Source organism: Plenodomus lingam (genome assembly GCF_022343315.1).
Source record: "Plenodomus lingam strain CAN1 chromosome Unknown contig_3, whole genome shotgun sequence".
Classification (NCBI taxonomy): Eukaryota; Fungi; Ascomycota; class Dothideomycetes; order Pleosporales; family Leptosphaeriaceae; genus Plenodomus; species Plenodomus lingam.
The window spans coordinates 2,507,321-2,521,685 of NW_027093944.1; the positions used below are offsets into that span (position 1 = coordinate 2,507,321).

General features: G+C 52.5%; 5 protein-coding genes across 5 annotated transcripts; 3 read left to right on the top strand and 2 right to left on the bottom strand.

Annotated features, from left to right (window-relative positions):
• Positions 1 to 56: 56 nt before the first annotated feature.
• Positions 57 to 4,019, top strand: IAQ61_008190 (uncharacterized protein; the record flags this gene model as incomplete). Its single annotated transcript, XM_003840290.2, has 2 exons — positions 57 to 427; positions 483 to 4,019. Exons 1-2 carry the CDS (start codon positions 209 to 211, stop codon positions 4,017 to 4,019), a joined length of 3,756 nt encoding a protein of 1,251 aa, XP_003840338.2. The 5' UTR covers positions 57 to 208.
• Positions 4,020 to 4,251: 232 nt separating this feature from the next.
• Positions 4,252 to 6,211, bottom strand: IAQ61_008191 (uncharacterized protein; the record flags this gene model as incomplete). Its single annotated transcript, XM_003840289.2, has 3 exons — positions 5,813 to 6,211; positions 4,358 to 5,758; positions 4,252 to 4,284 (listed from the first exon to the last, which is right to left on the bottom strand). Exons 1-3 carry the CDS (start codon positions 5,948 to 5,950, stop codon positions 4,252 to 4,254), a joined length of 1,572 nt encoding a protein of 523 aa, XP_003840337.1. The 5' UTR covers positions 5,951 to 6,211.
• Positions 6,212 to 8,386: 2,175 nt separating this feature from the next.
• On the bottom strand, positions 8,387 to 9,810 carry IAQ61_008192 (uncharacterized protein; the record flags this gene model as incomplete). The annotated part of the gene is made up of 5 exons (XM_066097886.1): positions 8,387 to 9,001; positions 9,055 to 9,378; positions 9,436 to 9,588; positions 9,669 to 9,716; positions 9,793 to 9,810. The coding sequence occupies 5 exons, from the start codon at positions 9,808 to 9,810 to the stop codon at positions 8,387 to 8,389; spliced, it is 1,158 nt and encodes a 385-aa protein (XP_065952383.1).
• A 1,214-nt stretch (positions 9,811 to 11,024) lies between these two features.
• Positions 11,025 to 11,963, top strand: IAQ61_008193 (uncharacterized protein; the record flags this gene model as incomplete). Its single annotated transcript, XM_066097887.1, has 2 exons — positions 11,025 to 11,579; positions 11,793 to 11,963. Coding segments are annotated over 2 exons (726 nt in total), but the record flags the coding sequence as incomplete, so codon positions are not given.
• A 123-nt stretch (positions 11,964 to 12,086) lies between these two features.
• Positions 12,087 to 13,463, top strand: IAQ61_008194 (uncharacterized protein; the record flags this gene model as incomplete). Its single annotated transcript, XM_003840284.2, has 1 exon — positions 12,087 to 13,463. One exon carries the CDS (start codon positions 12,087 to 12,089, stop codon positions 13,461 to 13,463), a length of 1,377 nt encoding a protein of 458 aa, XP_003840332.2.
• Between the last annotated feature and the right edge of the window lie 902 nt (positions 13,464 to 14,365).

Here is a 14,365-nt window from a genome sequence, read left to right on the forward strand (position 1 = left end):
CCACTAAGTTAGTTGGCTTAGCTGCTAAGTTAATGTTAGCCTCTCAAGGCCCCACCTAAATTTCAGAGCGAGCGCTGATTTCTGTACGGACAGCATCTATCAGGTCCAACGTGTGCAAGATGACGAATTTTCCATGATTGCTGGAACCACCGCAGATTGAATATCACTTCCTTCTCTTGAGACCTCCTCATCGTATATCCACATCACCATGCCGCCAAAGTTTGAACATCGGCAGCGAAAGCACAAGGTCGTCGCCCGTCGCAAAGCCTCTCATGGCGATTTCCAACCAGACGGCAATGCTGCCGAAATTCTGCCAGCAGAGCAACGGGAACACAATGAGAAGAAGGCTGCTATCAAGGAGGAACTTGTGCGCGAGGCGCGAGGCAAGATCAGCGGCAAGAAGAAGAAGCGCCTCGACAAGTACATTGTATGTCTAGGAGGATATTCCGACATGCGGTCGCGGTAGGCACTAACCGTCGCAGGACACAAAACTCAAAAAGGAGGAGAATCTTGCGCTTCTGAAGAAACTCGAGTCACAAAAGGTCGACACAAGCTTGTTCCAGAGTTCCAAGAGGCTCGGTAGCGGCGCAGGCTCCAAACGAGAGACGTTGCGTCGGGCACTGGCTGAGAGCCGGGCAGGCATCGACGTCGAGAAGAACCAACGTCTACTGCTGGAAAAGCGGGTGGTCAGAGAAGACCACTCGGACAGCTCCGACGGCGAATCGGCCCCCACGACAGTGTCACGGAAAGAACACCGCAGAGCCGTCTTGAATTCCCACCATACACGGCCCACATCACCACAGAAAGATCAGCCAGAGGGCCAACAGGAAAACCAATCAAGCGCTAGTTCCTCTGTCTCGCCCACTGTAACATCTGCGCCTCGGCTTGCAAGTGCCGGTCTGTTTGGAAGTGGTCTCAAACGCCCTTTGGACGTGGACGAGACAGGCCAGCCAGTTATACAAGTGCGCAAACGTAGAAAGCACAAGGCCGTACCCGCGACCGTAGTAGAAGAGCCGGTAGAGTGGGAGGGCTTCAGTTCCGACGAGGACGAGCCTGCAGAACCAACCGTCGATAATGAGACCAACGAACACGACGGGTCAGTGTCGTCTGGCTCGGAAGATATTGAGCAAGAGTCAGAAAGTGATGCTGACGAGTCAACATCTGGTTCGGAGGTGACGGACAGCGAAGAAGAGGAGAATTCCGATGACGACAGCGATGAGGACAGTGATACTAGTCAGGATGAGAATTCAAAAATTGCCAGGAAAGAGCGAACATCTGCCTGGAAAGCTTGGGCGACGCAGCAGAGAAATGAAGCGGTCGGTTTCACTCCCACGAACAACCTCGAGTATGCGCTTCCACCAAGACCAGCAAACTTCCAGCCACGAGCACCCGAGCAGGACCCCTTACCGCCGGAGTTGGCAACAAATACCGCGACCGATGCCACGAGGAAAGCCTTCAGTGTAAATGTCGAAAGATCGCCAGAGATACAAGCATCGAGACTACAACTTCCCATTGTGGCTGAGGAACAGAAAATTATGGAAGCGATTCACAACAACGATGTAGTAGTAGTGTGGGGTGCTACGGGTAGTGGCAAGACCACCCAGGTACCGCAGTTCCTCTTTGAAGCCGGGTACGGCGCAGTAGATGGGCCAACGCCGGGCATGATTGGTGTTACTCAACCGCGACGAGTGGCAGCCGTCAGCATGTCGAAACGTGTCGGTGATGAACTCCAAGACCACAAGTCAAAGGTGGCTCACCAGATTCGCTTCGACACGACGACAAGTTCCAAAACTGCCATCAAGTTCATGACGGACGGTGTGCTTCTTAGGGAGATTACACAGGACTTTGTGTTGACTAAATATTCAGCCATTGTCATTGATGAAGCGCACGAGCGCAGTGTGAACACAGATATATTGATAGGCATGCTCAGCCGAATCGTGGACCTGCGCGCTCAATTGGCCAAAGAAGATCCAAAGAACAAGCCCCTGAAGCTGATCATCATGTCTGCGACACTGCGAATTTCAGACTTCACAGAAAACAAACAGCTATTCAGAAATGAACCTCCGCCACTGATCAAAGCAGAGGGTCGCCAATACACAGTCACAAATCACTTCGCGCGGAAAACGCAACGAGACTATGTTGAGGAAATGTATCACAAGGTTTGTCGTGGGCACCGAAAGCTACCCAAGGGGGGCATGCTTGTCTTCCTGACAGGTCAAAATGAGATCTCACAACTCGCAAAACGGCTAAAACAAGCTTTTCCCTCTACTCAAGGGCAGGAGATTAAATCTGGCAAGGTTGTCATATCTCCTGCGGAAGTTCCGTTGGAGACTGAAGACATTGAACTTGGACCCGATGGCAACACCTTCGAAGATGACGACGGTTCAGACTCGGAAGGCTCTATGATTATGGGCCTCGATAATGAAGACGATGGCGAATTCGATATCAAGGAGGAAAGCGCAGAAGAAACAGTCATGAACGTACACGTTCTTCCCCTTTACTCACAATTACCGACCAATCAGCAACTGCGGGTCTTTGAACCACCTCCAGAGGGGTCTCGGCTCATCGTGCTCGCAACCAATGTCGCAGAAACAAGTTTGACAATCCCCGGCATTCGCTATGTCTTCGACTGTGGACGAGCGAAGGAGAAAAAGTATGATCTTGTTACGGGCGTTCAGAGCTTCGAGGTGGGTTGGATCAGCAAAGCTAGTGCGAACCAAAGAGCTGGTCGTGCAGGGCGAACGGGTCCCGGCCACTGTTACCGTCTATACTCATCTGCGGTGTTTGAGCGTGACTTCGAGGAGTATGCTGCGCCTGAGATTTTGCGAACGCCACTGGAGGGTGTCGTGTTGCAGCTGAAGAGCATGGGCGCTCCAGTCATCAATTTTCCATTTCCAACTCCGCCTGATCGCACAAGCTTACAAAGAGCCGAAAACCTGCTCTCTTACTTGGGCGCGCTATCTGCGGATGGTAAAGTGACCAAATTGGGTCATGAGCTTTCCTTATATCCGCTGAACCCTCGATTTGCTCGTATGGTGGCCATGGGTGTTGCGCAAAAGTTGACAGCAGAGACCATCGCACTTGTATCTGCACTCTCTGTACCCGAGCTCCTAACACCAGAGAACAAGCTCGGCCTGCGTGAGCCGGTAAAGGAACCAGACGCAATCCGAACCGAACAAGATAACATTGAAGCCGAAGAGCGGTCTCGTCTCCGCAAATCCTACAACGCTGCCCAAGCCAAACTAAGCATCAATGCGAAGCAAAGCGACTGCATCAAATTCAGCAACGCCGTCTGCGCCTACGCATATGAGACAGACCCCCACCGTTTCTGCGAAGACATGTTTCTCAACGCCAAAGCCATGAACGAAGCCAGTCAACTCCGCCAGCAACTCACCAACATTGTCCGCGCCCATCGCCCCACAGCAATCGGCTCCTACCAGGCAAAACTACCCGGCCCCACCGACCGCAGCATCAACATCCTTACGCAAATCTGCGCAGCAGGCTTCATCGACCAAATCGCCATGCGCGCCGATCTTGCACCCGTCCCACCCGAGCTCTCCCGGAAGCCGAAGACAGCAATAGACGTCCCCTACGTAACCCTCTTCTCCTCGCAGACCGATCGCTGCGATGATCCAAACGCACAATATGTATACCTACACCCATCCTCGCTTCTCGCGCGCACCCCGCCCGCCAAAATGCCGGGCTACATTATTTACTCGCATCTCCAACGCGCGGCTACTTCGACCGTTAATGCGAGTAAAACGCCCAAGACGCGCATGCATGCTCTCACGCCGGTGACGAGGCCTCAGATTATCAATATTGCGCTGAATACGCCGTTGTTGCAGACGGGGAAGCCGATGGGGAAGATTGTGGAGTTGGAGAGGGAGAGGAGGGAGTGTGAGGTTGAGATGAGTTTGGTGGGGGAGAAGGGGAGGCAGGGCTGGGGGTTGGGTGTTAGGAGGGTTGTTCAGAGGAAGGAGAAGAGTGGACGGTGGGTTGTTGAGAGGATTGTTGTGTGAGTGCTTTTGTTTGGGGGGTTGTTGTGATGGACGTTAGTTTGGCTGGTGGGTTTTACATGGCTATTGAGATATATGATACAAAGCCAACATGGGTTGAAGTCAAGAAGGTATCATTTATGCCATATAAGACTATTCTACAAAGCCGTTGTTGTTGTTGCCTTCATGTTAATCTGACATCGCACTCTCAACAGTGAACTTTGTCTCACACCATCATACTCCACCCCTCACTCACTCAATCCCTCGAAACAGCAGTCTCAGCAGCGACCTAAATCAAATCAGCATCCACTCCACCACTCGAGCTCCAAGAAACAGGAAAAAGGGAAAAAAAATCACCATACCTTTTCATTCATAAGCACATTAACCTCCTTCTCATGCTCAACGCTCTTCCTAGCCTCTGCATCCACCGCTCCAACCCCAACACACTTGTACTTTCCAAAATTGCGCGCCGAAAGCCCAGCATTGAACATCTCGTCGATTTCCTCGAGCGTCCTGTTCTTGGCCTCGGGGAGGAAGAAGAAGACCCAGGTAGCGGCAATAACGCACGAGGGGAACCAAATGAAACCATATCGGGGCCCCCAATTCATAGCCATGGGGTTGATAAAGTAGGGTGCCGTAAAAGTGGTCAGCCAAGCGCCTACGAAGCCAGCCGAGGCGGCGAGACCAAAGGTGTGGCTGCGGAGACGCTGGGTGGGGAGTTCGCCGCCGGCGAGCCAGGCATAAGTACTAATCATGCCGTTGTAGGAGAACATGTAGATTGCGGTGAGGCCGACGGTGACTTTGCCTGTGGATTTTGCGTTTGGGGCTTTGTGGTAGACGACTGCGATGATGAGTTGGAGGAAGCCGCAGACGAGGAGGCCGGTCATGAGGAGGACGCGGCGGTTGCCGTAGCGGACGACGATGAGGGAATTTGCGATGAAGGCGAGGATGCTGATGGCGGAGAGGACGTTTGACATGGCGAAGGGGTCGGACACTTTGGCCATTTGTAAAAAGTAGGCTTTGAAGGCGATGATGAACATGGAGCCTGATGCGGCTTGGAGGAGGACGGCGCAGACGGCGAGGGTGGTGCGGCGTCGGTCGACGGGGTTGGAGAACATGTCCAGCCAGCCTACGCCGGAGCTGAGTTCTCTTTCTTGGTCGAGGGCGGCTTGGATGGTGGATGCTTCGGCGTGGGAGTCGTGGCCTTTTGGGCGCAGCCATTCGAGGGCCTTGACGGCCTCGTCGAAGCGGCCGCGGAGGATGAGCCAGCGCGGGGATTCGGGGATGAACCAGATGGTGCAAATGATGATAAAGGGGAAGATGTAGATGAGACCTAGTGGGATCAGGTATGCGGACTTGTCGGGGCGCTTTGCCGTGGCCCAGTCTACGATTGTGCCGATGAGGGTGCCAAACGAGACGAAGAAGTTGAATGCGGTGAGGAAGAGGCCGCGGAGTTCAGCGGTACTGGTTTCTTGCAGGTAGAGTTGGGCAAAAGTCATAAAGTACCCGTTTGCAAGACCGATGATCAGACGGCCGGCGTACAGAGCACCGATGTTTTCTGTGGTCATCATGATGATGTTGGCGATGAAGCACGTTACGCATGCCATGACGAGACACATCCGGCGACCCAGACGCGTAGAGGGAATACCAGCGGTGGCGGAACTGATGAAAGCACCAAGTGTCATGAGGGACGAAATGAGCTGTTGTCTCTCGGTGGTGATGTTCCATCCTGTCACTGTCTTATTTGTCTGATATCCAAAGACCTGTCGTCGATGTGAGCAAAGTCAGGGTCCAAGAAGATGGCATGTTGATCGTACCTGAAGAAAGCCTTTCATAGCCTGCAACCCACCAATCATACCAAAGTCAAATCCATACTGGAAAGGACTAAGAATCACAATACCACAAGCAATGAACAGCCCCGAATGCTCGCGCCAGGTATGAACCTTGTTGCTCATGATGTCGAATAACTCACGAGTGTGGTGAAGCTGGGTTCGGTCCTACACGGTAGATTGAAACATATGTATACATGGATCCCTTATATACTGGGTCGCCTCAGATCTACGGAAAAGGTTGCCCGGCATGGACTGATGCATGCGAGATTAGCCATCTGCCGAACACTGTTGCCAAGGCTCGCTGTACATGAGAGGTGACAGCTGGTGACCCCACACGCATGGCGTTGTGGGAGTAGCGAATGGCGGAGAGAACTTGGCGGTAACTCGTATCGAGATGTGGGGAAGGATTGAATATGTTGACTAGAGACGGCTCACTGAGTTACATAGGTATCGTGTCGACTTCCGTGCGATATTTAAGCTGAAACAAGCGGACCGCAGCGCGAGAAAAAAAAAGCAATGAGGACGATCATCGGAATAGGACGTGGGTGTTACTGCGCAGTAGTGCCGTGTATGTAGAATACCGCGATGTGTCGACATGGTCTGGGGTAGCATGAGTTGTTGGTATGGGGTTCACCACTTAGCGTGGTTGGGGATTGTGGGCCGTGGCGGGTTCGTGCGGGGAAACAAAAGCTTGTTTCATGGGTTCACGGAAGCGCTCCTATCTTGTCGATCACTTTGATGAAGGAATTGTGCTAGAGTACATTATCCTGTACTCACAAGTGAGTCGAGTGATTACAGGGTTAATTGCAGTCCCACTGCGATTTTAGTCATGGTATGGTATCCTTGTTACCATGCACCGCTATGATGCTGGGGAACTGATGCTAGATAGACCATACTCCGTCGAGGATATCCCATGCTAACATATAAGATGAAGCGTGGTTTTGAACCCTACCATTTTCAAGGGGCAATTTTGACTTTGCTAGACTTGTTTCATCTCAAGAAGTTCATTCGAATCTGTGCTATGACTTCCCAGTATTACATAAGGGCTCCGCCGCATCTATTTGAAACCCGTAAATGCTACAGCAGTATATGATCATGGATTCACAGATGTTAATTGTGAACTTGACGCAGGTCGACGCTACATTTGTCATGTGTCTATCACGTCTGCAGCCTGCGCCCGCTTGTGCACCGTGTCCAGTAAATACAAAACAACATGAACAATAATCTGTCTGCTGTATACTTGTCCCCACAAACAATCAGACCATACACTTTCAATGCCATGTATGCTAAAAATCGCAAGTTTTTTGTGCAAGAGATGATACATCACTTTGATGTCTTAGGTAGCTCCACACTGTGTCCCACCGTAAAGGCCATACAAGTACATTTGACGAATACCAGAGTATCAAAGTCTTTTTGTCACTCTAATCATATATTCCTATAGTATACTCTACTTCATCAATCCTGCCATATTCGTGAAGCTTGACGTTTTCACTTAAGTTCCGTCGCCTAGATACCACCACAACTTGCTCACTCTTTCCGAGAAAGATAAAAATTACCACAACAACAAAATCCTATTATGCAAAGTGACGAACAAAAATGAGGTAGGCAAGCAGTCTCGCCGAAAAAGCACCAATCACTAGTAAGAAAGATATGAAGGGCTTACTGGACAGCCAATGATGTTTAGCACAAATGTCTGCAGCATGCTATTCCAAGATATTTTAGACTTCTGACTCCCAGTCCTATACACTTCCCGTGTGGCGGTAGTGTAAAGTATGAGACAGGGTGTGTAGGACACGATACGTTACAATACAATACACCACAATACTACAATACACTAGAAATAATAATAGCAATGCACACAGCGTAGACTAGATTAAATAATATACAATATGCACCCATCGTGCCCATCATAGAGGAAAGATGTGAATTTAGTTCTCGTGTTTATGAGAGAAAAAATGTAAGGGGGATGGGCTGGGTTGGGGTTAGAGATGTCGATGGCGATTGTCTGTGTTTGGTAGTATTCCTCAAACGAGCACTACTATTGGTGATGAACTGTGTCTAGTTGAAGTCATTGATTCTCCATGGAGTCACTGTCGGATGAGTTCACCGACGAATCGAGCACCGGCCTGTATCAACAAGGAAGAGATTCATTATTAGGATAGATGTCACAGGAAAGCAAGCAGACGCATATGCAACAAGCCTGTCTCACAAGAAAACAGAGTAACGTGTAAGGATTTTTTTTCTAAGGCCTCGTTCCGGTTCAGCCACAGAAGGACCATGGCCCAGCTACCTATTTCTCAGCTCGGTGGCCGATCTGAATCCGGCAGGTATCATTGTCGTGAGAGTGTGCGCTGATATCTTACGAAGACACCCAATATTGCAGCTCGGCGCACGAGGTGCACGCAAGTAGCAATAGGGGTGTCATCATAGACGCCCATCGACCAATATCAGATACGAGTTCTGGGATATTGCAACGATGGTATTCGACGGAGAAAAGACCGGGGGTTCGTTTTGGGTGTCAGAGGTCGCACAGAGGTCGCACATGGGGCTCAGGGGCCACTACTGGTCATCGCCATCATCGGGAGAGTCAAAGAGGAAGTTGGCCGCTAGCTCCTCGTTCTTATCGCATGCAAAATAAGCCTGAATGACCAGGTTACGGTCGAATCCTAGGCGACACAAGCGATCAATAGCCTCACGCTCCTCCTCTGTAACGGAAATAGCCTGCGCACCGGGCGGCAGTGGAGCATCTTCGTCAGCATCCTCGGCCAGCAGCTGGAGAAATTGTTCGGGATTTGAGGCGATCATCTGTGCCAACTGAGGATTACCCGCGCCTACTTGCTGCAGGATGGGCTCGAGCATTTGCGGCTGTTGTTGTACGACTTGTCGGAGCTGCTGGAATTGTGGATTGTTGCGCAAGAAGTCAAGGCTGTTAGCATTGAGGGCGCCAGCACCAGCACCAGCAGCGGCGGCCCCAGTACTGCCCGAGCGGGCAGCGCCCGCACCTCCGCGATTCTGACCATGCTGAGCCGCAGCCTCGAACAGATTGACGTGCTCATCGCCCTCGGTGGGTGCAGCCGCGGCACCCGTTGTGCCGGCAGCGGCAGGTGTGGGCGAGGTTGGGGCGCGAGCTTGTGCAGCCTGCGCCTGTTCCTGGAGAGCGCTCTCTGGGATGCCCTGCAAGACGTGGGTCAGTGAGGGGTGGGCAATAGAGTGAGGGCAGATGCTACCGTCAGGAGGTATTCGACCGCGCGATCGGGGTTGAAGAAGGCAGCGCGCATGGCGCGGTCGATGTCAGCACGCTGGAAGCCCATGCTCTCCATGTTGGCCACGGCCGCCTCGCGCTCGCCACCCATGGTGAGGGCCGAGGGGTCATTGAACTGCTGGCCGCCAGCCGCCTGCTGTGCTGGTGCGGGCGAGGGTGTGGCCGGGACATTCTGCGCAGATGTCGACGAGGGCGCCGGTGCTGCGGGCGCGGCGGGCGTTTGGGCGGCGGGGGCGGGGGCAGGCGTTGAGGGTGCTGCTCTGCTCGAGGATGCGGGGGCAGCCTTGGGCTTCATGGGGCAGTCAGTACGGTCACTCTTGCGGATGGCGGGCGAGCATCAACTCACCTTGGAGACCATGCAGACGATGAAGCCCTTCTCCTCAATCTTGTACGACTCGACCGTGTTGGCGTCCTGCAGAATCTTGCCCGAGTAGATGAGCTTCTGTTGGGGCACCTCCCAGCCCTTGTCTGCCTGGATCTTCGCCTTGAGCTCGCCAATCTATGGAAACTGTCAGTAAGCAGGCCGTTTCTTGCAGGTATAGGGCCATCGCATCCTTGCGTCGTGGTGGAGTGGCGTACCGTTTCCGTGGGCTCGGCCTCGATGACGAACTTGTTCTGCTTGAGATCCTGCGCGCGAGTCAGCAGTGTGTAATGCAGGCCCGATGGTCGATGGTCTCGGTGGGGGGGGGTGGGATGTTTATACCTTGAATGTGATCTTCATCTTGGCGGTGGTGTGTATGTGTGATTGTGTTGATGGGTTGGGGGCGGGTTATGAGCTTCGCGGTGGGGGATGGAGGCGAAGTAAAGTCAAAGTAGTAAAGTAGTGGTTGTAAGGGTAAGTAGCGGGCAAGGGTAGAAGGCAGCTCTCGGCGGGGCACAGTAAGAAGTAAGCTAGGTAAGTCCTGTACCTCGACTTCTTCACTTACCGTAATCTACTGACTGCAGCGGCAACAACAACAACGGCAAGAAGAAGAGGAGGCCGGCAGCAGGCAGGATACCGAACTGGCAGCAGGCAGCAGGCATGAATACAGGCGGGTTGTTTTGTTTGCTTGCCAAGAACAATTCAACAGAGGAAAACGCGTGATTCAATCAAAGTGTAGAGTAGATTTCGACCGTTACCATCAGCCATCACCACTAGCACTGTTCAGCCACAGTTCCGGTACCGCCGCCACCGCCACCGCCACCGCCACCGCCACAACTCACCCGCAGCAACGTTTGGCCGGGTTGCGCCCAGATGACCAAGTTCGGTTCATCTTCCGCACATTGATTGATCAATACAAGTAATATGCCCAGCCTTGTGCCGTCAGACCATCACGTGATTTCTTCTCCACTCTAGACCTCCATGCTGACCACACAAACTTCTTCCCCCCCCCCTTTCTTGGCCATCTTCCCAACCTCGGTCAAAATCTACGACCAAAACACTGGCTTGGAACATACCCGTGTGCAGGCTGTAGCCCGTGTGCAACCGTCGCCTATTGCCGTGTCCACCACGTCGTGCCGTTGGCACCGCAGCTGCAACGCTACCTACTTGTGTATACCGACGGTGCAACATCTTGAACATGCAAACCTCACTCGCCACCAGACTCGCAAATGCACTGCCCTTCAAGCGTGATGCTGGTGCCGGCCATATGGGCAGCCAGTAGTGGACCGGTGGTCACTGATGCCCTGGAGTGGCTCGCATTGAGAGCTCCAAATGTCCACAACAGCGCCGTGACCAAGGGCTTGCTGACCAAAAGAACATGCCCGAGAGGACGGCCGGGCGGGCAAGCTGCTGTTGTTTTGTTGTGCTGCCCGCCCATGTACACATAGCACATGGTTACCATTGTGTCTACAACATACACACAGCCAAACAACGCGTCTCACGTCTGCTGGCGCAGGCACAGGGGAAATGAAGGGCTAAAATCGCCGCAGCTCCGCCCGTTAAACTCTGACAGGCCAACCCTTACCACAACCTCCGACATCTGCGACCGCCATGGTCCAGGCTCGCCATCCGACACACACAACCGCTACGGTCGTAATTGCGTGTTTTTGAGCATGAGCGCCAGCCATGGCTCCCGCAAATCTGTGCATCGTGGTCCCCTCGTGCCTCAGCTGTCTTTCGGCCCAGCGCCAGCGTGTCACAGTCGGCCACACCGCCCATCATCGCCAGGCACGTCCTCTGCTCATGGACCCCTCTGCTGCTACCGCTCCGCCAATGTTGCGCTGCCATGCTCCAGCCTCGCTCACCATGTGTCCCCAGTGGTGCAGCAGTCCGCTATTGCTCGAGGGATGCCTGCGAGCATCCGGTATGCTAGCCTAGGTTCACCCATGTCGCGCCTCATGTCGTCCAACCCGTTACAGGGCTCCCAGTCCACAAAACAAATGGCAGAATCAGCTTTTTGCTTCTCCCCAAAATGTTCATTACACTGTGTGGCTCCCTCCCCACATGCTCTAATCCCTATGGACCCGCCTGTCTCCTTCAACTCTCATCTCCCACGTCATCTCCTAAACGTCCACTTCAATTCTTCTCTTCCTATCAAATCTCATCCCTCGACTAGACGACCAACTCACTGGCAATTCGGTGACAGCCCGGCATAAGTACGTCTATTCTTTCCGGCGCTAGACGCTTGTATCGACCACTCCCCGTCAACGGCTCGCTTCCACATTCGGACTCCGCGTTGCCTCCATTGCATCGCTGGGGCTATAGTAGCTGCATTTATACAGCGGACTATCATCTTACTCCGCTCTTTGAACGCGTCTCGTCTCGCGCGCCCATCTGGCCCGCGACTTACCCCAGCAACAACATTAAACGCCCCCAGTTTTCTCGTTTCCATCCCACTGTACCACCTCATCGCAGCTGCGTCTTCATCCTCGACACGTCGACCAATTGACTAGGACGACTGGAAACCTTCATCTGGACCTACCCGGGGACTATCTGAACGCAAAGCCGACGGACGGGGCTGATCGACATCCTTGCGTCGACGAATCTATCCTCCTGTCATACGTCAGCACCTTACTATGGGAAACCGTAAATATTTATGCTCCTTTGTTGGCCTTGTCGCATGGTCAGGTACGGCCGCAGACGCAATCTTCTGCATTCTGGAGGCTGCTGCGTTCTCGAATACTGAGATACCCTTGGTTTCCGTCGCGGCCGCAGCAAGTACACTAAGTCTACTTTCGCTTTTCAGCATTGGAATATATTGCTACTTTACTTTCTGGCGGATACATGGACCCAGAGGACGCTCATCTCAACTTGTAAGACTACTGGTAGCCAGCAGCAGTATTTTGATGTCATCGGCAGCCCTAATTGTTTCTCTCGTCTTAATCATTCTAATTAAGTCGAGATGGAAGGAAGTCCTTGCTGCTACTTCTACAGCATCGGTCACCGGTTGGAGTAGTCTTGTGACTGGCCAAATAACCGTGTGGACCGTTGCTTGCGCCAGCCAGATGATACTGTATCTGTCACAACTGTGGCATCCCAGTGCGCCAACAGTGCAACAGATTCTTACTTCTGGTCCACGAGATTCCGTCATGTCAGAGTGCCGCTCAACTAGGCCGGGCAATCTCTACATACCTGAACACCCTCATGCTGTCATGACTCTAGGCGCGCTACCGTCTCCGACCTTTTCTACACGCTCCTCGCAATCGCTCAAATCATTTCGAGACTCATTACGACACGTCGTTCGCCCCATAACTTCCCGGTCTACACTGATCAGCCGGCAATCGGCCAGCCGGCAATCGGCCAGTCGGGAGGCTCGCAGTATCCATTCGGATCGACAATCCATCGATAACACATCTCACCCAGACCCTTTTGACAGCTGGGACACAAGTAGCGTCAGCTTGCAAGCACGGGATGCAGTGATGCAGACCGCGCCATATAAGGGCACAACATTAGAACCAATCCCTGGGAGTCGGCCTAACTCGCCAGCACGAGCTCTTGATGGGCCTTTTCTTTCCGAACTGCCAGAAGAAGAGGTGGAGAGTTTGACGCCGCCGCCAAAGATGATGCCAGACACATCACGGCCCCCGAGTCCAGCTGTGAGCGAAGCCCATATCCATCCTCTTTTCAGGACCGCTACACCAGAGCCAGCGCCCATCACTACCATGGGCACCAGTATCATAGCCAGTCCTTTGGCGAGCCAAGCTATTGCTTGCCCAGCACCAACTTTCAATCGTATGCGATCAAACAGCCGTGGAGCTGCTCCAAGCCCGCTCCATCAGGCTCGTAGTTTTACTCGGGATCGGGCTGCAAGCCTGTCGACATGTTCCAGAAGTTCCTCCCCACCCCGTCGAGGCATGACACCTCCTATTCCAGACTTCATTCTGAACTCTTCGCCTAGAAGTAGCATGAGCGGGTCTCGGCGAGTGAACCTTCAACATCCTGCGGATCGATGATTTGTTACCGATTTGCACGTCTTCGGAGCTCTAGATGTGTGGTGGCCCGAGGTGGATGGCTTCGTTGTCCGTGAGCCGATTATCCGATACGAACCATACGTTACGATACCACTGTTTATACCATGTCCGCTTTTGCTTTGATTTTTTAGCTCTCACCTTGATTGGTTTGATTGAGCAGTCCAGGCGCTGTGATCTATGGTGTTCGATATGAAATTAGCTCATGTCTCACATGTACATACCGGGAAAATGACGTTATTTAGATGAGGTTCACTCGTCCGGCTTTACGGCGAAGGAAAAAGTGGTTAGGCGTTGAATTAAATGGGCCCCCTATCGTAATAGGAGGTGCACTCATTGCACTCGGAAGTGGCAGCTTTCTAATGTGGTATAACCAGATGTTTGGGACATGGGAAAAACTATATACACTTGTTACGATACTTCAATCAAGTACTCATGCCGCGAGTTGTGCAATCAAGCGACCCTCAGCATATACTTAACGAACTAGATGAGAACTATCAATTCCGCCAGGTACACACACGAGCGTATATATGTAGCGTGGCCAAGTCAGAACTGCCCTTAACCAGCGACTTGATTGTGCTAGGAGCAAGGCCGGCTTTGAGGACCATAGGAGCAGAAAATACGAACGCAGTCCTACCGGCGAGATAGAGGTAATATCAGGCTATGATCTCATTGGTGATTCTGTTAGTTACTAGAATTGTTAATCTCTAGTCCTCGTCCAAACTTGCATGAAACCAAACCACACACGATGCAGATGCACAGCTTGCAGATAATTGAGAGCATACTTGCTACATGATTGTATTTGCACATGAATGTGATGATTCAGAGTTTTTACACTCCTAGGTGTCTCTCAGAGTCTATTTCGGTCTCTGTCAGCATCCGGAGGC